Source organism: Hylaeus volcanicus, chromosome 3 (genome assembly GCF_026283585.1).
Source record: "Hylaeus volcanicus isolate JK05 chromosome 3, UHH_iyHylVolc1.0_haploid, whole genome shotgun sequence".
Classification (NCBI taxonomy): Eukaryota; Metazoa; Arthropoda; class Insecta; order Hymenoptera; family Colletidae; genus Hylaeus; species Hylaeus volcanicus.
Genome location: NC_071978.1, coordinates 18,847,738 through 18,870,673, shown reverse-complemented (window position 1 = coordinate 18,870,673; position 22,936 = coordinate 18,847,738). Strand labels below are relative to the sequence as shown.

Here is a 22,936-nt window from a genome sequence, read left to right as displayed (position 1 = left end):
GAATTCTTGGATACGTGCTGGAAACGTAGTTTCGTCGCGACGGTCGAGGGTCGACGAAAGAGAGCAGGTCGATTGTAATTTTCGCACGTTCCTCGCGCAAAAATTGTGAAGTTAAAGTAAAGGCAGCAGTAGTTGACACATTGAGAGGAAAGAAGAACTTATTAACAGTAGATTTATGAAGATTCGAAGTATCTTTGCTGCATTAGTTTGTTTTTCCTTTGACATTTACATTTACTTTCTAAGAACTTTTCGATCCTACTTATATCTATTATAGAAATAACTTGAATGTACGCTTATCTCTTTATAAGTATGTCTTATCTTCTAAACGGTATAACATATATGTATATTATCGCTGATATTTTATATATTTTTGCATTTATGCACAATCTTAGTCCCATATTTTGACCTGCAATAGATGCATAACCATCCGCAGTTTAATCATAAGTTTAAATAAAATACATTAAACAAAAGAGAATACAAAAATTCAGGATGCAAATGGTAACCATGTAACGTTGGTTATTAATTTACACTATGAATGGCATCAATTTCCGGTCACTAGTGTTGGAAAAACCACTATTACCATGCATTACATATTTAGGAAGATTTTAATTGATGGTGTCAACTACTTGTGCTCTTGTCTTACATCCTAAAAGTTTTCACTGAAATTCTGTTACACGAGATTCCCTGTAATTAATCCTTTTAATTAATTTAATGTCCCTCTTGTAGGCGCATTGGACGTTCGCGACGATAGTGTACTCGAACTTGTTACACGCGACGAAATCTCGGTTGCAGAGTCTTCAATTAATTTTAACGATCGGAATCTTGTGAAAGTTGTCGAACCTGAGCATTTCTAATTTACCCTTCGCGCAATCATTAATTCAAGTATGTTCATGTTAAATGTTCTGAGATATTCAATCATGTATCACGCGAGATGGGTATTCAATTTTGATTGTCGAAAAAGTATAAAACGATATCTTTCAATTTAATACAACTTAAATGTGAACAGTGTTGTTTTATTTTTAATATTTCTTGATCTATCATTTTTTCACTTTTAGCCATGTCTGTAATCTTTCTGTTTTCAATGTTATTATACGATACATGGATATCGATTGATCTACGATATTATATTTACTTAAGAGAATAAAACAGTTTGAAATATAATAATTTATTTTACCGACTTGATAATTTGATACAAACCAGCACATGATATTTATAGTTGATGAACTGTAATCAGGTTTTCACGCAAGATTTAACTTCGCCTATATACAATTTTAATTAAATTCTATTAAAATGTGAGTTTGGAAATGTGTGAAAATATATTCTCTATTTATTTTCTTTCTCTTTTAGTTTCACTAAATTGAAATAGTAATTGCTATTTTTGGTAACATTCATGAAATTTAGGGAGTAAATAAACCTTCATCTTCCGAGTGCTAATTCAATTTTACAATTTATATTTAACATTTGAACATAAAAATATATGTAGAATGTCACATTACTTGATCACATAAACCTGATCTTTTTTAAAATAATGAAAGATCGGAATGCATATGCTAATGAACGTATGAACTTATCTAAGTAAAACGTATAATTCCAGAGAAGGCATCGATGACACGGAGAATTTCTACCAATATTAAAAATCATTATCGAGGCCCCTGGATTATGCCGGAAGTTGATTCTTCTCGGGAGGGTGGAAGTCGAATGCGCTGTTCGTAGCGACTGAACGATTCTCTTTCGATGAATAGACACTTTCGATATTTGGTTACAGTGATACACGAACACTAAAGCTCAGCTCCAGCTTCCTGGTTCGCGATTATCGTATATTTCTCGTTGCCGCCATTCCTCTGTCTCACGTTACGTCGTACATCCCGCGGGGACAATTTTTTTTGCGCTCTCGACATCAACCAACCCCCTGCCTCGCAGTACCCTTTTTTCCAGAAGAATCATTACGACTATTCGGTCAATGGAGCATCGATTTACTGCATGCGAGAGGCCGCACTTTTACGACTGGTCGACGAACATTTGGGACCATTGACGTTTGCGTTTCGATGGAAGAGAATAATGTATGAGAATGATGTACCCTATCACATTTTGTAGTTTAACTCAAAATGTATCAGCATTTTACATATACTTGTCCTACCATAAGGTCATTTGATTCCTTAAATCAACGTTGATTTTCGAAAACAAATTCTTAATTTATTGAAGAAAATAATTCACAACTCCTGACTTCTAATAAAATAATTAAACATGTACATTTATTTTTAGAAATAAAATAATCAATTAAGCTCAAACATTATATCTGAAGAGAATTAGCAATAAGGTGATCGAAATGTCTTTTCCAAATTGACGCATGGGAAACCCGCCTAAAGTGAGTACACCGTCTAAAGCCAGTACCCCTTGTTTGCAAACCAATAAATGAACATAAAAATCTGTAATTGTATTAATTGGTTTAATTATAATTTCTTTTTTAAGCTGAAAAATTTATATTGCTGTTTTGCGTTTTGAAAAATTAATTAGATAGTAAATTCGATCAAATAATTAAAGATCTTATTTTTATATCGACAAGTGTTTTGTTTTACTGTTTGAAGTTAAGGTACCCACTATGGATGAGTTGCTCCTCTTCTGTTCACCAAAAAATTTAACTAATAATCTAATTCTGTGTCTGACAAACAAGTTGTCTATCAGTTAAATACACCTGTCAAAACATACACGCAATTAGTGAATTTCACAGGACAAGTTACGAAGTAAAATTAGTATCAACTCCACGTGCAACTACATATTCCGAATGGAACGGTAATGAGCGATCAGAGACGATCTCCGAAGACGCGATAATCAGGCGCCACATGAATATTTTGCTTCGATTTTAGCGTTGTTATCGAAACGAAATTATTACACGTATAATGCGTGTTTCAGCGACGCGACATGCATATTCTCGATTAATTTCCAGCGGAACAATTCAATATTGACGCTGTTGTGTCTGTCGCGCGATCCCGCCCGTTTAATATTTTTTCTCTCACGTCTCTCTTTTATTTGGTCGAGAATTTGATCCGTATTCCGAATTTCATTGTGTACTGTCGCCCTGGCGATGACGACAGGTCGCTCGAATTCGAAATCACCGAATTCATAGCCGATTGTCGCCTGATTAATTCTATAATTTATATAAATTATTCGCGATATTGGATAACACAGGTCGCGTTGGTTAATTGAAGTCGTGAATGTAAAATTCGACCTTTATGGACGGATCGGATCGTAAATTGAAAATGAGAGTTACAATATACACTTGTGATTTTTCTGAATTTTCATCGATACAAGTTATTACTGATTTAGTTACAGTGGATTTATTGACGTTGCTCGTAGAATTAATGTAAATGCAAATAGAAGCATAGAAGCGATGCAATGTTCAAGTTAGTTTTTCTGTTGATCTTGTTCGCATCCACCATTTACTTCATCGAATTTAGATAGCACTTGATACTACGATGATAATTGAATTGAATTGCACAAAAAATCGGACGACAATCATCGTATTGAATGTTGAACTGAAAGGGAAAGCTACTTGAAATTTCCGTTGTTATGAGTGTAATAAATATATTAAATTGTTTATTGATAAGTGGTAATGATTTTTTTGTACAAATGCGTCACGGATGCAATCTACAAAGACTAGCAACCTTTTTCGTAGCTAATATTTCAAAATTAAAAAATATGTTTTGAAATATCAATGTTGTAAATATGTAGTGTATAAAATGAAAGGATTTTCATAATTTTCTCATAACCAGGAAAAGAATTTTAAGTGACGTGAATTCACGTCAGCGGTCGCGAATGTGTTAAGAGTCTAATAAATAGAATAATACATTACCCTTCGAGTGCCAGACTGTGTATGAAAGCTTTTCCGACGCGTTGAAGAAAAATCGATATTCTCGATCGCTAATAACAGTCGAAAGAAAATATTAATTTGTCTGCAACGGCGCGCAAAAGTGGCGGAGGCGACGAAATATTCCCCATTCCTCTGCGTACGTCCGCCAATCATGGGCATCGCAATGCTGGTTTCCATCAACGTCACAAATGGCGATGCAGACGACATATGTCAGCCACCCGATACGATATGATATTTTTCCGTAATATGACAGCGATATAATTGAGTTAAGAGCGCGCTCTGTTATTTATTTTTGCCACGTAGCCGTGCGCTCAACGAACGGCCGGGATAACGTCGGAAATTTACACACACGCCAGTCGAGATATCGTTCGAGAGACTTCAGCGAGGCTCAACGATAGGGTTTCTCAACCTGCTTTGTCTCTTGACAACCTTCGGAAATCTATGAGTTCTGGTAGTGAGGCTTGGGATCTAGTTCGTGAGAAATCTAGACTATGACATATCTAAATTCCTAATTTTTAATTTCTAATCTCTAATTCTGGTTTACATATGATTTCTAATCTTGAATTCTGAAATGTCTAGGTCTTGAAATTCAAATTCCTTGGGGTCTCTAGTTTTTGAAACTTTTAGACACTAAACGCTCTAGATTTGAAATTTCTAATCTTTAATTTCTAATTCTCCTTTATATATGACTTCTTAAGTTAAATCTCTTAGGACCCTTTTGATATTTCTAGGATATGGCATCTATATTCCTCGAGATCTCTAATACTTGAGGTTTCTAGATTTTGAAATCAGTAGATTTGGACTTTCTAATTTCTAATATCTAATCTCTAATTTCTAACTTCTAATTCTTCTTTACATCTGTCGATTGTTTGAAAATTCTCGAGCAGAAGGACCAACTCAAATAATTGTTTATTACACGATGTACTTTTTTTACAATATTAACAAGTATAAAGTATTTGCTTGTAAGACTGATACGATTTCTAATTTTAATCATATTTATTACACCTTACTGAACAAAATCGTGGTTTTCCATTTGTTCATATCTTTCATTCGTAGTCCTCTGAAAAAACATAATATGATCCATTGGAGGACCATATGACCCCCGTTGAGAATCTCTGCTTTAGTCAGTCCAGCCAGGAACGCTTAGACGCTCGAATTGAATTTAGACTTTCAAATTAAGCTGCTTTTTTCCGAGGCTCACGGTCGTCGTATTAATTGAAGGATACTCATGAAGGATATTCGAGCGGAGAGAGGCGAAACTTTTTTGCGAGCGATCGTAAAACGCACCCTATTGGAATAAGAGCTGCTGTGGGCATAAGCATCAACCGAGCATAAATTTATCGTCCAAAAAAGTGTAACCCGTAAACCTGCGTTTTTGAAGTTTTATTAGGCATGTGTTTATTTATAATCGTGACACGTGGATCTGTGTTTTTCGATGCGTGAAGCTTCTAGCAAAATTTTTTCGCAATGTTTTGGTAATGGGTTCAATACTTCTAAATTTACAAGAAACATTACTTTTATGAAACTTGAGAATTGTCCGTTCCAATTTCTTCGCTTATAATATTACATTTATTCTTACATTGAAAGCAACTATTACAAGTTTGATAATGTTCGTAAATTTCACTTCCTCTAAAAACATTCAAATAACCTTCCAAATCATTAATTGCTTATTAAACAGATCCGTGTGACATTTCTTTCAGTTTTTTTTTCAGTTTTTATCCTTTAGACTATTCTCGAAGAAAGACTTAAATTTTGAAGATAATTAAATAGTTATAGTCTGAAAGTCACTTACAATGTAGACTACATCGACTTCCTCTTTATTTATGTACAAACAAATTCTGTATCTGTATATTAACAAAATTTTAACAAACATGGGTCCTGTAATCATTTATTTCTAAAATACCATCACGTTAATTGGACAAAATAGAGTTCCCAATTCTTCGTCTAAACATGGTGCTCGTTAAAAATAAACGAGAATAATTAGGGACAAGTCAGGGGATGAAAGAAAATTGGGAACGCGATGTTTGCTTTCCTTTTTCGTCCTGTAGGCTACGCATAAAAGGAGAACAATGGAGGGTTCCTCTTCCCGTTGATTTTATATTTCCCCTCTCGTCTCTGGGTCGCAGTAATTTTTAATACTGTATCTTTTCCGAATATGGCGTGCATTTCCTGTTACGAACTCCACAGAACTAACGACCCACGAGCCTCTCGTGGAAAATGAATCTACGTTAATGCGATTTTAATAACAGGAAAGTGCCTCCCCTTACCGCCTGATATTATCTCCTCGCCAGCTTCTTTTTACGTTGCTTTAGGAGAGAATGATGTAGTCTAAATTTTATAATAGTAGATGAAATAAATAGGAATACCCTAGGAGTGTCTATGAGTGAACTTTTGAAGAATCAAAGATTATAAACTCGAACATATCTAGAGTATGTAGATGGCATTTGATGTATTTTAATTATATTTACAAGGGGACCATCAAACATGGTACCAATGGAATTTGATGAAACTCAGGTATGTTGTAGAATGTATTATCTACGGTATAGTTCCCCCACCAGGAGCTGTGGTGGTGGAATTTTTAGTCAGTAAAAATCTGACACTACTCCGCACAACATCCGCGGAGTGTCTTTTCAAAGATTTTCATCACCGCCGCGACGATAAAAAGAAACAGGTATGTCGTACAAGTATCTTCATCTTAGGGAAGACATTTCTACAACGTACCTGAGTTTCATCAAAATCCATTGATACCATGTTTGATGGTCCCCTTGTTAGTTAAACAGATGCAATTAACTATTTTCGCAGTTTTAACGGTAGCACACGAAATATAATTATTTCATTACATTTCTGAAATAAAATCTATTTCATACGTACACCAGTTTCTCCTGAGAGAAGTTTCCATACGAATCATCTTATCATCTTAATTATTTTTCAAACTTCTTTAAACATCTCTCTTTAAGCTGTTTGTAAACTACAGTTTCCACTGATATAAAACAGTTTACACGGAATAATCCATTGTAACAAATTTGTAGAATTGAACCTCCTTTTCGAACGTTCCATTGTGCATAATCTCTTGAGGGTTGGAATGTGTATTCATCGCGTAATCGGAATGATCTGCGAAATATGTTTTCGCCACGTTGAGTGCGTTCCAAATGAAAACTTTGCACCCTTAATAAATCAACCGGATAATTGTTAATTGGCCTGCGTTTATTCGTTAGCACGCATCGCGTGTGTAAAACCTGCAGCGGATAAATATTAATGTTCTGCAAACTGAGATTTATTGAATTGTGAATGCGCCACGTGTTATTAATAATTCATAACGTTTATGCGTTTACAAGAGCGTATTGTACTTATTAAATCCCTCCTATGTTCTTCAGTTTGATTTTAATCTGATCATCTTTCTGTCGTCGAAATTATGATATAACAGAACAGCTAATGAAATTTCAATATCGTATTATTTAAGTTCCGTTTCTAAAGGTTTATAATTTAATTTTTTTCTCGATACATATAAAGTAATTCGTTTATTAATATCATTTAATAAGTGATCTATTCAATCTCTAATATGAAACTCTCATTTTATACTGGTTTTAACCAAATATTTTCATCCTTATTGCGAGTCATATTTTTAATTGTTTAAAGATATTTAGATTTTTGCATTCGTGTCGGTTGAAAAGATACTATAATATATAATATTTTTTCTTACAGTATGAAAGTACAACAGTATCTGTCGTAAAATTGCCTACTTAAATCTGATAAAGAATGGTTTCCAGAACCTCAAATGACAGACCACTTTCATAATCACTGACACGTAATTAGTATGCTTACTAAAGATAGCTCTGAACATCGCAGGCTTATTTCGATGATATCCAACGGCGAGTCGTTTTGAAATTGAATTTGCTCGAGGTTTCGTTATGGTCACTCACGCTAACGTCGTTTGAATTACTCGTGGTGGTTTAGTAACCGCGAAATCGATTTCACGTTGTCACGTTTGCCTTCAACAAGCCGCTCGCATCTTTTGTAATGAGCATTTGGTACAACGGAGGCCACGATTTTTGAACAGTTATTATGAGATCACTGGGTTTTGCGTGTAATCCCCCGCTCATCCGATTTAGTAATTACCGAGAAGTAGGAGGGCAGAAAAGGGAGGGCATTATCCCTGCGAAATTATTTCATAAACCAAGTTTCGGGAATCTTTTGTTGCATGTCATTTTTTAGGATTCGCAATGGGGCCACGTTGTACAATTGTAAAATCGGAAAGTTCTCCAAACGATGGCTTTAGGATCTTGTTTTTTTATTAAAACACAATTAGTTTGGAATGTATCTGATGTATTAAAAGTGCTGTAACTCATTACGAAATCAATCTTGCTTTACGTAATGCATGTAATATGTAACGGCTGATAGGCTGGTGTCTTCTTTAGACTCCATGTTCACACTTAGGTAATTACCCAACAATCGTGGCAAACTTTCCAGAATACATGACTGCTACGCTACGCGAAAAATATATTTTTTTAGTATTATGTAAAAATTTCATGAACCTTAAAACAAAATTGATCGAATCGTACTGTTTTGTTTACAATTATGTATCTTTGTTTAAAATTGTTTGACATTTCTTGAATATGCCTGAAAATTTTCTCTGGCACTCAAAGGGTTAAAAGAAGATGATTGAATGATCTCGTAAAGCGTAAGATATCGATGTATCCTCGCAGAAAAGTCGGTAACTCGCTGCATTCAAAAGTCAAAAGATTTCTCAAACCGGATCAGTAACCAAAGATCCACCAGTCAGTGGTAAATCCCGCGTTCTGTACACGAAAATGAGCCAAAAGTTTCCCGCTTAAATCCTCTTCATCCCCCTCCAGGCCCGAGGCCACAGTGCTCTCGACGAGGACATTTCTTTCCCCGCGGAAAAGGCCTCTTATCGTCAGTGATTACGACTTTTTAACGGGGATTTCCTCCCCCCCGCGCTTTATCTGTCCGCAGTTCTCGTTTCCTTTGCCCTTCTGGATGCTCCTGCCACCCTCGAAGACCGCTTTCGAACGTTTCCGTGCTTGTAACTGGATTCCCTCTGTCTCTGGAACTATCGTCGTCAACCCCTTTGCGACCTCGTCGAACCGAGGCTCCTTCCGCCTTCTTTTTTTTCTTCTACCTTTAAGTTTGAATTCGATTTGCATGTGAAAGAATGCCATTCAGGCCGACGGTCTGCTCTCGCCCTTTAGGGGTTGGTCCGTTTCTTGAAGCGTTCTCGACCGAGGTCCACTCGAGGCCGGCCCTGTGTCATGCAAATTTTATTATTGTGACCTCTGTCGGATCCGACTGACGCGTTCGTTCTTTCAGCAGATGTTCTTTTGCGCGATTGCAGTCGTCGTTGGCGCGCTTCGAGTGATCTCGAATGGTTCTTTGCTAAAGATGAACTGTTGCTGACCATTTCTTGGACATTGAGGGAAACCGATTGGTTGTTTAGGGTAAGGTTTAGTGGCTTTGGAGAAGAGGTAGAAGGTAGAGACAGGAGGAAGGATATGGAGGTCGATTTTGGTACACAAATCTGAGGGCTAGATACCTACAATACAAATTATTATTCAAATAGATAAATTATTACCTAGTGGAAGGGAGGTAGGGAAAGGTGAAGACAGAAGGAAAGGTGTGTAGTTGTGTTCACTCAAATTTCCTGTTTAACGTTCGAGACCGTTATCATCTACAATCTATCGTTCGAGATTAGTGGTATTGGGTTGTCCAAAAAGTTCGTGTTAATTTTTAAGATAAACTCAGAGGCATATTTGAATTTTGATATATATTTATTGAATTACATAGGTACCATTTTGTTCCACAGCCTTTCTAACCTCTTTACGCCCTTGATCACATATGTGGACGTTTAGGTTTTTATAAATATAATTACTATCAATAATAAAAAAAATTTGAGAATAACTTATTTACTACAGAATCCCTCAACAAGAGGAGTAAAAATGTTATGGTTCGGCTGCACTGATGATGTTATTTCCGATGCATAGAGATATAAGAACAGCGTGAAGAAAAATCGTCCCAAAAGAGGTTAAGGGATGGGTAGATAGATGTTATTTGTTTTCAACCATTCCGATATATTCAGACTTGGACCACCTACTAAAAATCGACATGGACTGTCCAGAGAATCCAATATTTTAGTCGTTTGAATCAGTCACGCAATATTAATTTGGCGCGTGACGTGTCGAAACCACAGAGTCTCTTCAATTAAGGGTAACAGGCCTTACAACCCCAGAGATTCTCTCGTAAGGAATCGCGCTGTGGACGGAACAAGTTGTGTCCTGAGTCTGATAAAGAATTCATCGGGAAGTGTGCATATCAAACCTTGACACACATATTTAAGGCTGAACAATTTAATAAGGGTATCATTCAAAGTATCACATCCCCTATATTCGACCCTAATAGGGGAGAGGTAGCAAAAGGTCGATGTCATTAAATATCAATGTACAGAATAAGGAAGAATATAATTTTGTATCGAGTCGAATAAAAATAGACATGTATTTAGGAAACAGCAACAAACAAGTACAGAAATAGGAATTTATGTGTGAGGTAAAAGAAGGTAAAAATTCAGAAGGTATTAAACTATAGAAAAAAAGAACGAAAACAAATTCGCTGGTTTGTCTAAATACTCTTAATAACCACGATAATACTGGAGAGAGAAGTGCAGGTTTTCTTACACACTAGCTGCGTGCTCACTGATCACGTTATCAATAATTTAGTGATCATTGAGAATCAGATTAAGTTATCCAACGGTGTACCATTCTTCACTTGAAACGAGCTCCAGAATCACCTGACGATGTATTTATGTTTCCTTTTACAACATCCTGCATCATGAATAAGAACCATATAAATAAAACTAATCGCACGGCGGTACTAGTCTGAAATCCTCTCTAGTCGGCATGACGTATGTATTTCAGTCACGAGATGAAGATAACGTTCCTAAATTCTATGTACCTGTAGAAAGTAATCGATAGACAGGGATTCGACTGGCTTTGAATAAGGCATACTATATATATATATATATTATTTTTATTTATTTACCATCTTCATCGCACGAGTATCCAAAATGTATGATTTGAAGGATGTACTTATATGTTTACCCTTAAAATAATGTCTTAATGATTGTACAGAAGAGACAAGGTTCAGTTAGATAGCTATTTCTAATTTTACCATTGTAACTACTGGCATATTTAAAAATAATTTGTTATTTCTAATTAAAAAAGAACTTTGTACGTTAGTAAATATATTAATTCAGGATGACATTAATATCTGTATACTGTTATTAAGTTCAAAGATTGTATTATTATTTAAACGCTACTTTATTATTCCAATGCACATCTGATTATAATTACGTTAAAATACTTCTTATATACTATATTAGAATGTACATTCTGTTTAGGGGAAATAGAAATTTTTAATTATTTCGTATATTTAATTTGAAATGAAAAACAATACAAAAAGTACTCTAATTGAATTATAATTAGATATATAGAATGCAGTATAAAGTATTATTGTGTATGAATATTAATATTAGACTCAATATACCTACAACCTCGTATATCGACAATACAGTCAATAAATTTCGTTATGTAAACACTAGAGGAAATCTATAATTGAGTCTCCAGAAAATAGAGTGTTAAATATATATAATATATATTTGTATTGCCTCCGCTGTTGATCATGTATCCCATTTTAATTTTTGCTTATAACCAAAAGCAATCATTATAAAAATGTATCTTTTCGTTTTCAGTGCCTCCAAACATAGAGGACTACCAGACTTCATCGGATGTCATTATACGAGAGAATTCCAACGTGAGCTTGACGTGCAAAGCGACAGGAAGTCCGAAACCAACTATAAGCTGGAAAAGAGACGACGGCTCAAAAATTACAATAAATAAGACGTTATCTGGTGAGTAAATAAATTTATTTAAGTATAAAATTTGATAATACACATTATTGATACTGTAATAAAAAGTGTAAGAGACAATTACATAAAAACCTTGAGATATATAAACATTACCAAGAAGAATATGAATATAACATTCAACATAAACATACGAATCGAAGATACTTTGTTTGATATTTGCTTTAATTTATTTTTATTACTTTTTACTAGCTCAAAAAGGCAATAACCTCTTTTACTCAAAACATTAGAAACGACTGTACGAAGTTATTATTTTTGAAAATTAATAACCGAGTTATAACAGGACATAGGTTCCAAATGAAGTTTTTAATGATAAAAATTGAAAGTTTATTAAAAGCTATATTACACCGTAAAAAAGCAGAGATCGACATAAGTATGGAACTTTTTTAATATTATAAATTCTTTTTAAGTATTTTGGATAGAAATTGAAAAAATAAAGTTAGTACATTATAATTGCCAATGAGGACAGTACAAGTACTAGTTGTAGTTTGAACAGAATTTTTGAAAAATATAAATAATAATTCCTGCTGCAATGCAGGAACAGATATTCTTATCCAATTTATTTTAGTATGTACTCTTCAGAAACACAATGTATAACATTAATGCAAAATAAGATGAGATATAATACAACGAAAATTCATAGTGTTATAAATGTTTATAGTAAAACATTACAGTATTTCAGTTACTTTTTATAACAATGATTTGAATTCTCTTCTTTATAAATACATTTATTCTCTATGCTTATTAGCATGCATGTTCAATTCATTTTAACAAGTATTAATTTAAATAAAATCATGGATGCTGCTTATCCGTGCCACATAAACTAATTAACAATGATGTATTAATTTTGTAGAAAATTCTAGTTTGTTATGATTACTTGAATTTTGGTTATCTTAATCTTATCACAATTATTTACAATCATAATATACTTCATCGCTTTTAAGAACGACCATAATAAACTGAAATGTAAAGGAGAAAAATACTACGAAACGCTTCACAGTATAACAATTTTTTTACATCCAGTAATAACTCAAATTTTAATTCACCGATACGAGAAGCATCAGAAGATCTTTAAAACGAAAAATCATCGACGATAAAACCGTCGCGTCTTCGCGTTTCCCTGCATTCTGAACACACTACTGTACTTTTGACGAGCTTTTCGCGCGTTAAGTGTCATCCCTCTGTTCCATAACGTTCTTATTTACATCGTACGAATCAAAGGACGACTCTCCTCTCAACGATGGCTGAGAAACGAAAATGTACCTGCACCTTTGCAGTCTTCCTTAAAATACGTCTGACGTCGATCCGTGACCGGATTCCGATAGATTCGGCGTGCACGAGGCGCGCGGCAATTAAAAATAATGATATTCGTCTGACTTCTATCCGAAGATCAAACGTGCTGCTCTGAAAAACTGCGTTACCGCTGTCATTGACAGAGCTGAAGGGTTGCTGACGACAGAAGAAATAAAAAAGACGTACGCGTCGGTACGTTTAAACAAGAAATAATTCAAAAAATAGATGTATGCATATATGGAGAAACTACCGAAGAAAGCGTTCCTCATTAACGGGGCACGCATTTTCAGAGATTCAGGAAACGCTCTCTAGTGCACGTGTTCGATGTCGTTAACGACAACCGGTTAAAAAAATTTCTGCAGCGCGTAATTATCTTAACCCTACGGAATTCGAAAAAATGAGATATGTTGGGAGTTCTTTTTTGCCGGGTGCGTTAATGGGTTGCGGCACTAATTTATACAGATAAATAAGGGATGGTGTAACGTTAAAGACCGTGAAAAAACACGAGGCGAGTCTTCGAATGTTGAATGCGCAAAAATTGAAGCGTGAATTGAATCAGAGATTTACCGTCCTCGATTTACACGGAATTAAGTATTCAGGTTTAATCGGTGGCGTGAGTAACTCGACGGATTATACGAAATTACAGAATATTACTCGCGTCCGAAATTTGATAGACTATATACATATGGAAATGATAAAACTAGGGACTTGTTTGAGAATTTTCTTTATAAATATATTTAATCTCTATGCTTATTAGAATATATGTACAATTATTTTCTACAAATGATCGAATAAAATCAATAAAATAAAAATCGTAGACAAGAAAATTCTCTAATACGTCCTCTTTTTTGACCTTCTTGTAACCTCTTAAAATAGGGGCAAGAAATGGACAGCTAATTAATCCTTAAAATTGTCAACGAATATTAAATGGGCGAAAGGTTGAATTAAATTTAATTATTATATTCTTGACCATTCATCTTTGATCACTTTCCATCCAGTTATACCTTTTGAGATCGTGAATCCGTCAGTTACAATATCATCTGGTGACACTTGAATATCGTAGAATTGTTATCTTTTAATTCGACACGTCTTTCGCAGAGAACAATTAAAAATAGTAATAAATACTGTAAAGAAAAGTAACAGTTGCGCTGAAATGGTGCTTTTTGTTTCAGTGTCAGAGTGGAAAGGCGAGACGTTGGAAATTACGCGTATCTCGAGACTAGACATGGGTGTTTACTTATGCATCGCAACAAATGGGGTTCCTCCAACTGTGAGCAAGCAGATCAAAGTCTCTGTCGATTGTAAGTACATTTTTCATTACCTTTGCGCCGTTAAAATTACTGTCGAAAAGAAAATCGATGTTTCGCAAGGACACTGACGTTCTTGCCTCTTTTTATGTCACAAGACATGGTATTTTTCTCTGAAAGTTCAACACAAGCGTATTCCTGGAAAAGACTTAATTATTCTTCCATTTGCTTTTAAATAATTTATACTTCAACACTATTTTTGCCCTTCAGTTTCGCCTTCTCCACTGTTCAACGTAACTATGTGCATAATTTAGTCAAGCCTTTGAACAAATGGCGTTTATTTTAATAGATATAAATTTCAACAAAATTTTTATTGTTGTCGTTTTGCTTTATCGAAGATTTTCTGCCAACGGTTGCAATTCGCTTAATATTTATTCATTATTTAACATTGTAAATCATACATGCATTCGCTCGCTAATTAACAGTTCCCATAAACGAACGTGCCGATACTACTTACCGCCCACTTAATTTGTAATGTTTTATTTATTTATTCAATTTATTTATATATTTAATGGATGAACACCCTTATGTATAATAATGAATAATTAAGTGGTAGAAATTACAAACACTGAGAGAAAAACGTGCATTTACGTATGCATTTACAAAATGAATTATTACAAAAACAGGAATTTAAATGTATCGAATATAAAGTTTCTTCCTATAAAGAAAGAATTTTGTTCTTTATTATGAAGAAATTTTGAGTAAAAATGATTCTAGCTACTTCCTTATAAATATGTATATCATATTTTGATTTCAAATATTAATTTAAGTTAATTTTAAAGGATTACGTAGATTGATTATAATACGTGGCCTACCTTAATACCTAAATAAAATCGTGTGTGTAAGTATTCTAAATAAAAACTGAAGAAGAGTCGAATTCGAAACATTCACTTAATACACAAAATTGCAAATAGGCTTGCAATTATAAAATAAGTTATACATCAAATTTTAACGGTTTATAAAAGAAATGTCCATTGGAATGCAGTATCCTACATAATCTAATAATTTGACCTCTATACATTTCCCCAGTATCGCTATTTTATTTAAAAAACCTAAACGAAAATTATGTTTTTATTATTCAAAATATGTATAATAAACCCTATCGACCAGATCTTCTGTTAAGTTACTTGTTTTCGAAAAAAAAAATTGTCGAATATAGAGGAGGGAACACACACACAAGTGCAATGTATGATTTTCACGCGTCCAAGATGGCTACCCCCCTCAACTCCAAGATTTGTGGGCCAGTGATTCCGTAAATATAGTTTCATTCATTCTGTTTTCGAGGAAGTTGGTTCGAACTCGAGTGCTTCCCGTTCTTTTGAGGCACGCGAGCGCGAAACGCGACGCGACTTCGCGCTACCACGCGCGCCTAGGATCCTCGAAGCGACGCTCGTCGCGTCGAGGGGGTTGGAAGAACATTTAATAATAGAGAAAGGTGTCCAGCAACAAAGCGAGTCTTTGCTGCTTGCACTCTGCCTCGTCCCGATGAAAGGAGGCAAGGCCAGAGAGGATAAGTGAGAACCACCGGGCGAAGAGGCAAAGAGGAACGGAGAAATGACGCGTGAGCCGAGCGAAAGAGTGAAAGCGAACGGTACGGAGGGTGAAGAGCTGCCCTGACGGGACATAAAAGTAAGCTCGGGCGAACCACGACACACCATTACCGTTTCCAACCCGTGTACTTGCCTATTGTTACGTTACTGCTTCTCCTAAATACCGAGCGCGTGCCTTTCCTCCGCCAGCGGCTTCTGTGTGACGCGCGACCACCAACCCCCGTCGTTCCTTTTTTTCACCAACCCACTTTCCGCAGCTTATACGAACCACAGCTATTATCGTACCTTGCTTCAATCAAACGTTTCAGGTATATTTTTTTTTCTACGTTTTTCGAGCTTCGATAATGATTCCACTTGTGTTTACAATTTCAGTACTGACAAGTGAATATATTGTTCAGTTTCAGTGGCGTATACGAATGCATATATGCATCTCTTATTGTAAATAGTCTTATACGCTGTCTCATTTTATGTAGTTTCGTTTCATATAATTTCATTTTACCTAGTCTCCCTTTACGTACTCACGTTTTACATTGTTTTGGTTTAAAATGTTTTACTTTATATAATTTGATTTAACGTAGTTTTGCTTTGTATAATTTCAATTAACGTAGTCTCCCTTTGCGTAGTCACACTTTATATATTAATTTCATCTTATGGATAATTGCTTATGTATCTACAGTTTACAATGCTTCGTTTTGTATAGTCCCATTTTGCATAATCTCGCTGTATATAGTTACGCTTTTCGTAGTCTCTCTTTATATACTGTCAATGAGTTAGATACATATTATGCAATACTACTATTGTCATTTGATTTGGATAAAAGTATTTCTTACTATTTAGAGATTATGTATCTAACATATCACCCTGAAAATATGATAAAAAAGAAGTAATCACTTGTAACGTCCTAACTAAATTACTTGAACGAATTACACTTACTACGAGTGGAAGTAATTCGAGGAACATTATCTGTAACTAAATTACGAGCAACAATAGCTAGAAAGGACTCACGTTGATGTACTTTTCCGGCTCCGAGTATATTGTGTTATAAAGTTACGAAGCTTACCTAAACCATTCCATTTTACCCAGGAGCTCCCGCTGTTAACCTAGCACTGGTTCGTCCACAGAACTCCAACAAAAATCTCGAGTTTCCCATTTGCTTAGCCTTAGAATTTAATGTACGAAAACAAAACAAGTTGATATGGTTTTCATTTATAGCGAATGCCGTCAAAAGATGAGATAAACGAAAACTTTCTATGTTGAAAAATTTTCTGATCGTGCCAGATTTAGCGATATGAATAACATGCAATATTGACAATTTAAAGGCTTTTAGCAAAAGATATGCCTTTAATGGCGAGTACATAATTACATTAACTGCGTCACGTACCTCATCTATCAATAGTGTTTATCATGATATGAATAACATGCAATATTGACAATTTAAAGGCTTTTAGCAAAAGATATGCCTTTAATGGCGAGTACATAATTATATTAACTGCGTCACGTACCTCATCTATCAATAGTGTTTATCATACTGAAGAAACACAATTGCTTCTGGTATTCATAGAGACAAAATTAAAATAATTCTTAAATAATTATGTAGATATATTTTTATAATCTCCCTCTATTACTGCAGACTTGGAATTGAGGAAGTTTTAACGGAGTGAGTTTCAACGCTTTAAGCTAACAAGAATTTTGAAATCAAAATTTTTAAAGGTGGACAGAGAGACATTTGCGCGAGTAGGAAGTTCTTTTACGAGATCAGATGAATTGGTTGCCTCGAGTTTATAGGGATGTATGTAGATTCGCATGCGACGAAAAGTTTGGCGAATTTAAGCGTAATGAAACTGACCTTTTATTGACAGTCAGCCCCACGGTTTCACCTTTCACGGGATCGGAATGTTTGTTGGAGATGACGAAAAAGATTTCATTGCTGAGGAAACGGTATCAGAGAAGTTAACTAATGAATATAGTCTTATTTTCAAATCTGTTTCCAAACATTTTGGACGAATATCATAGAATTTATGATATTTATTTATATTTGAAATAATTCCAAAAGTATTGTTATCCTTGGTTGTTTGTGTGGATCAGGAATGACAAGTAAAGTGTGACAGATTATTAACTGCACGAAGAACTTAATTACGGGCGAAATCGTACTTACTCATGCATGAAACGAAGAAAGGTTGAACGAGGATTGGTTGACGAATGACGATTGATTGGAATGTTCCTTTGAGCCTTGCAGAAAGAATGTCTGAGTGACATGTTAATATTACAACAAAATAATATTCTCTATCATTCTTTAAACAAATATTGTTAATAATTAATTTAACGAAAAGGAGAGGAATAGATTCCGTGCCGTTTTATTTTCTCGAAGCTGTCCGATTCACGTACACGTAGGTTTTGTGCGTAAGGAGTGAACTCTATACTGGTGAAACAGTCTCGTTAATCACGACGCGACACCCTTGATACCAGTAAAATACTTCAAAATGCAAACGCACATTTCAACTAATTACCGCAAATTTGTTTTCCCAACAACTACTTAATAGTAAGGCCTTCAATTACTCGAAGACGATGAAATGATTATGTCGTCAACCTCTTCGGAAATTAATGTCCAAGGAGTGACGACAAATCGCCAGCGATCTGAAAATTGAGGCTACAGATACCCAGGAGTTTCATTGTCGGGTAAAGCGTTGAAAGGGGTCAAAGGAGCGGGTGTAAAAAGGTTGACGAGGGTTCATGCGGAATACAATCTTTCGTCGTTGTTGTTCCATCGTAAGAAAGCTGAGCCGCGCTCTCACGCGGAGGGCTACGGAAACCAAGGAGTTATCCCTTTAGTTAAAGCGAGACTAATTAATTTAGCGGCGCCGTAAAGAAGCGTCGAATTGCGATTCAGGGCCCCGGAAGGGACGAGGTGGGCAGAGGGGGCGGGGGATGTTTTTGCCCCAGGTCTCTACGCCGATGCGCGGGGGATTATCCTTTTAGGCGTCCTTTAATTCCATTTGTAGCCGGTGCTCCGGGCAAAGGCTTTTGTCAACGAGTATTACCTCGAGCCCTTTGAAGTCAAATTGCGATCGAGTAATGTAATAGTTCTGTCCGCGATATGCATTACCCGCGTCGGGGCGGAATCGAATAAGAAATTCGCGGAAAGAAAATGTAATTTTCCGCCGTGAAGCGTCTGGGTAGAGCAATGGGAACGAACTTTCCGTAACGAGAAGATTATTTTGTCGCTTGTTCGGTCGGCTTATTAAACAACCACGGAACGCGGGGAGTATATGGAAGCTGCGTTTATGTAAAATATTCGGACGTGTCGACGAAGTGATTATTAACGTAATTTGTTGGAAATAATTAGACGCTGAATGTTGTTTAGAGTGTATGATAAGATTCCTTTGGATCACCATGTATTGGTATGTAATCGTTGCATATTCGGAATGTATCGTTGTATGTAATATGTATATATATATATATATATATTGGTTTTATTATATTCAGTATATATGAATATAATTAATTTAAGTTACACATTTAAACATACTATGAACTTGTACGATAAATATTCATATATATTGTATATAATAGAAGCATATATAATCGATATACATATACGAAAACTAAATATATTTTTATACAGATAAGACCAAATAGTATGTCTATATTATATATTTAAATATAACAACAATTATATACCAAAACATATATTGGATAAAATGTAATGGAGGAGCATTTGAGCATCTTCTTGAATAAAGACCATTATTTAAAATATTTCACGAAATAGATATACTTCTACATTTTAAAGTATTTAAAATGGATTTCTACACATTTTATTAGATTTAGATCAAAATATGAAAATTCATCGGGAAATACATTCAAGAACTTCTGGTTTAGACATTTCCTCGTACTTTTCAAAGTGACGAAGATCTTCTACGTTTTACGATAAATGGTATATTTCGAATTCGTCGTATCAAACGACAACGAAAAATCCTTTTCCGTTTCGCAATCTTAGGCTGTCTTCTTCAGATATAAGCTATTAAAGTTTGCAAAGCTCGATTTCCGCCGCGCGTACGCCAAACGTCACGTGACTGATTGCGAAAGCGGGGCGTTCCAAACACTTATTCGCGCGGCAAGCATGCAGAAACATACCTGCATATACACTTCAGTATAATTCAACAAAGGAACCATGGTAGCTTGAATAAACGAAGTCGAAACGAACGCAGTTTATACTGAAAGCACTTTAATAAGGTTTCCATTACACGTATCGAATCATCTTGAAAAGGATATACAAATTAGAATACACTGATAATAATTATAAAAATAAAATTAATGAAGCAAATATACTAAACATATTATTGTAAATGAAACAAACAAATAATAGAAAGGTATCTGATTTATTGTAAACAATGAATTGTAATGAATTTAATAAGAAAAATGATAAGTGGAAAAAAATTAAGTCCATGCACTTGAAATTCCTACATTATTATTTACGGTTTACGTTACTGCGAGGTTAACTCCACGTTTCAGGTTTCATATTTAAAAACAAAAGATTTGAATTTTTGTTCATTCTATATTAACTGTTTACTCATAGAGACAGTTTCCTTTCTATGCTTTCTCAAGTTAATATTCTTTTTCTCCATTTATTACCTCTTTATCTAAATCCATTGTAATTCATTGTTAACTGTAAATTAAAAATACTTTCATGGTTTCATTTACCATAACATGTTCGATTCATTCTGTCAATAATTTCGTTTGTATTGTATCGAACATGGATGAGTCAAAACTTGCAATTCAAGCATCATAAAATTGCTTACAATAAAGTCTACATTAATTTTACCCAATATAAAAGAATGAAATGTTTTTAAGCAATTAAAGCACTAACGCTTAATTGTTAAACGCGAGGGTTGAGTATGATCCAAGTGTTATAAAAACACTGAAGTCGAGATCAAAAACGATCAAATTAAAGACGACGATTCGAGCACGTTTCACGCGCTTTTATGCGCTGGAGCGAAGATTAATTAAAGGGTTGGCCAGATTACACCCGGCTCCATCGTTCCGATGACATTACAAGTTTACGAGCTGAAAAACTACCCTTCCCCGTCACCAATGGTCCATCGTTCCCGCGACAGGCATTTCAGCGTTATTGTAGTACGACAATTATGACAGCCTTCCTTCTCTGACCCCCGGCTGTAACGCTCGCGGATCGTCACGTACAAGGTGGTGGTTTTCAAACGAACTCGGGAAAAATTAAATCTCAGAAGTGGCGGAATTGTAAGACCGTACTACGAAGTCGTGGGTACTTAAAGCGAAAATATAATGTAACTGGCAACCAGCAGCCGCTACGTGACTGAAAGAACGCGTGAATGAATAAAAGGTACAAGAAGGAAATACTCACGGATTTGAAACAAAATATACTAGCGAGTGTTTAAATGCTAATACAGGGAACAGAAACTTATTCTAGACGCTGCTTCTTTATTTTAGGTTTAAATATCTTTGTACTTTTATTTATTTATCATTTGAATGTCAATTTTTGTGTAGAACTTGTATGAGATACTTTTAATTAATAACTCCTTTGATGAGTTATTTGTTCAGATTTTTTATATACTTGAATAATACAGCCATAACGCATAAAGGGAGCTTCATAATTCAAATTTAACAATACTTTAAACAGTTTATTCTCAATACTAAGTTCACAAAAATTTCATGTAACCTAATTTCACAGAAAAATAGAATATGTACTCATACATCTTCACCATGGAACGTAATTAATTGAGATAGACAAAAACTTACAAACCTTACAAATAAATGAAACTAATTCACAAGTCTTAATGTTAAATTTAAATTCCCATCTTCTGATCAATTTATGTGGCAGCTCCAATGCTTATTATTCGTGATATTTTAGCCTTTTGTATGGGACACTGTTTAGGTTTAAAATATCATACATCATCTTTGGAATTAAAAATGTATGAGTGTATCTTTATAACAAACGTTTTTCTTATTTCGTTTAAAAATTGAACTTCACTCAACGTACGAATAATGAATCTTTATATTTTCTAAGCATTGCTTGCAAAAATTCAATTTTTCAAAAATATTTTGAAGCTATCTTGCACCACTTTCACTTTTCACTTATTATAATATTTCATTTATTAAATCTGAATGGTATTAATAGCAACTTCCGGCGTCCTAATGTCTCCTTATCCTTACATATAAAATTTAAAGTATTGAAACTTCATAGAAATAATGAACGTAACGCAGCAGCGCGATCACGCATGTGCCATAGATTATGGTTGCGTTTAGCTCCAATGACAAGCGAAGACACAGCACGCATCAATCCTCTCGTAAAATGTTTGCATTCAGGAATGCACTTTGCTCGATGTCGTCTCTTCGACAAACACGTCCAAGTGCCCGTGTTCCGTTGCTATAGTTGTATCGACTCAATTGCGTCGCCTGTGCCATCAAAGGAACGTGCCGTTCTCTTGTTTGAGTTAAATGGGAGCAGGAATGGTTGATTCGGCACTGAATTTGCGTGTGTTGCGCGACAAATCGACTCCCTTTGCTCCCGTGGCTTTATTGTTGTTTTAAGTTTCCTCTGATAATCGAATGTTCTTGGGTATCGCATGATTTTGGCAGTCGCAACCGTTCTGATCGATGCACTGTGGAATTCTTGAGGAGATTCGCATTTGGGTTTTCTTGCATAGGATGAATCGCATAAATGATACGCTCTGATCAGGTTCATTCTTATCGTGGCAGATCGACATTTTACTTTACTTTGAATAACTTGATTCAGAGAAATATTTGTAGTATTACATTTTCTTGTACTTTTTGAGTATGATTTGCTTTTTCATGTTTTTTTCTGAAATAGGATTATAGTGGACACTTACCACCATCAATGGATACTTAATGTATACTATAAATCATTATTACACAATTACTTGGTGCTAAATTCTATAATAGTTCAGATATGTGTTTAATAACATTTAATAAGTTTTGAGTGACATATTAA

At 34.9% G+C, this 22,936-nt stretch overlaps 1 protein-coding gene across 1 annotated transcript in view; it reads left to right on the top strand.

The window, feature by feature from the left end:
* LOC128874191 (lachesin-like) overlaps positions 1–22,936 on the top strand; it is a 459,577-nt gene that overhangs the window by 257,011 nt on the left and 179,630 nt on the right. Inside the window, exons 4-5 of the mRNA XM_054118654.1 lie at positions 11,628–11,786; positions 14,267–14,395. Of these exons, the coding sequence (XP_053974629.1) occupies positions 11,628–11,786; positions 14,267–14,395 (288 nt within the window). The remainder of the gene's footprint in view (positions 1–11,627; positions 11,787–14,266; positions 14,396–22,936) is intronic.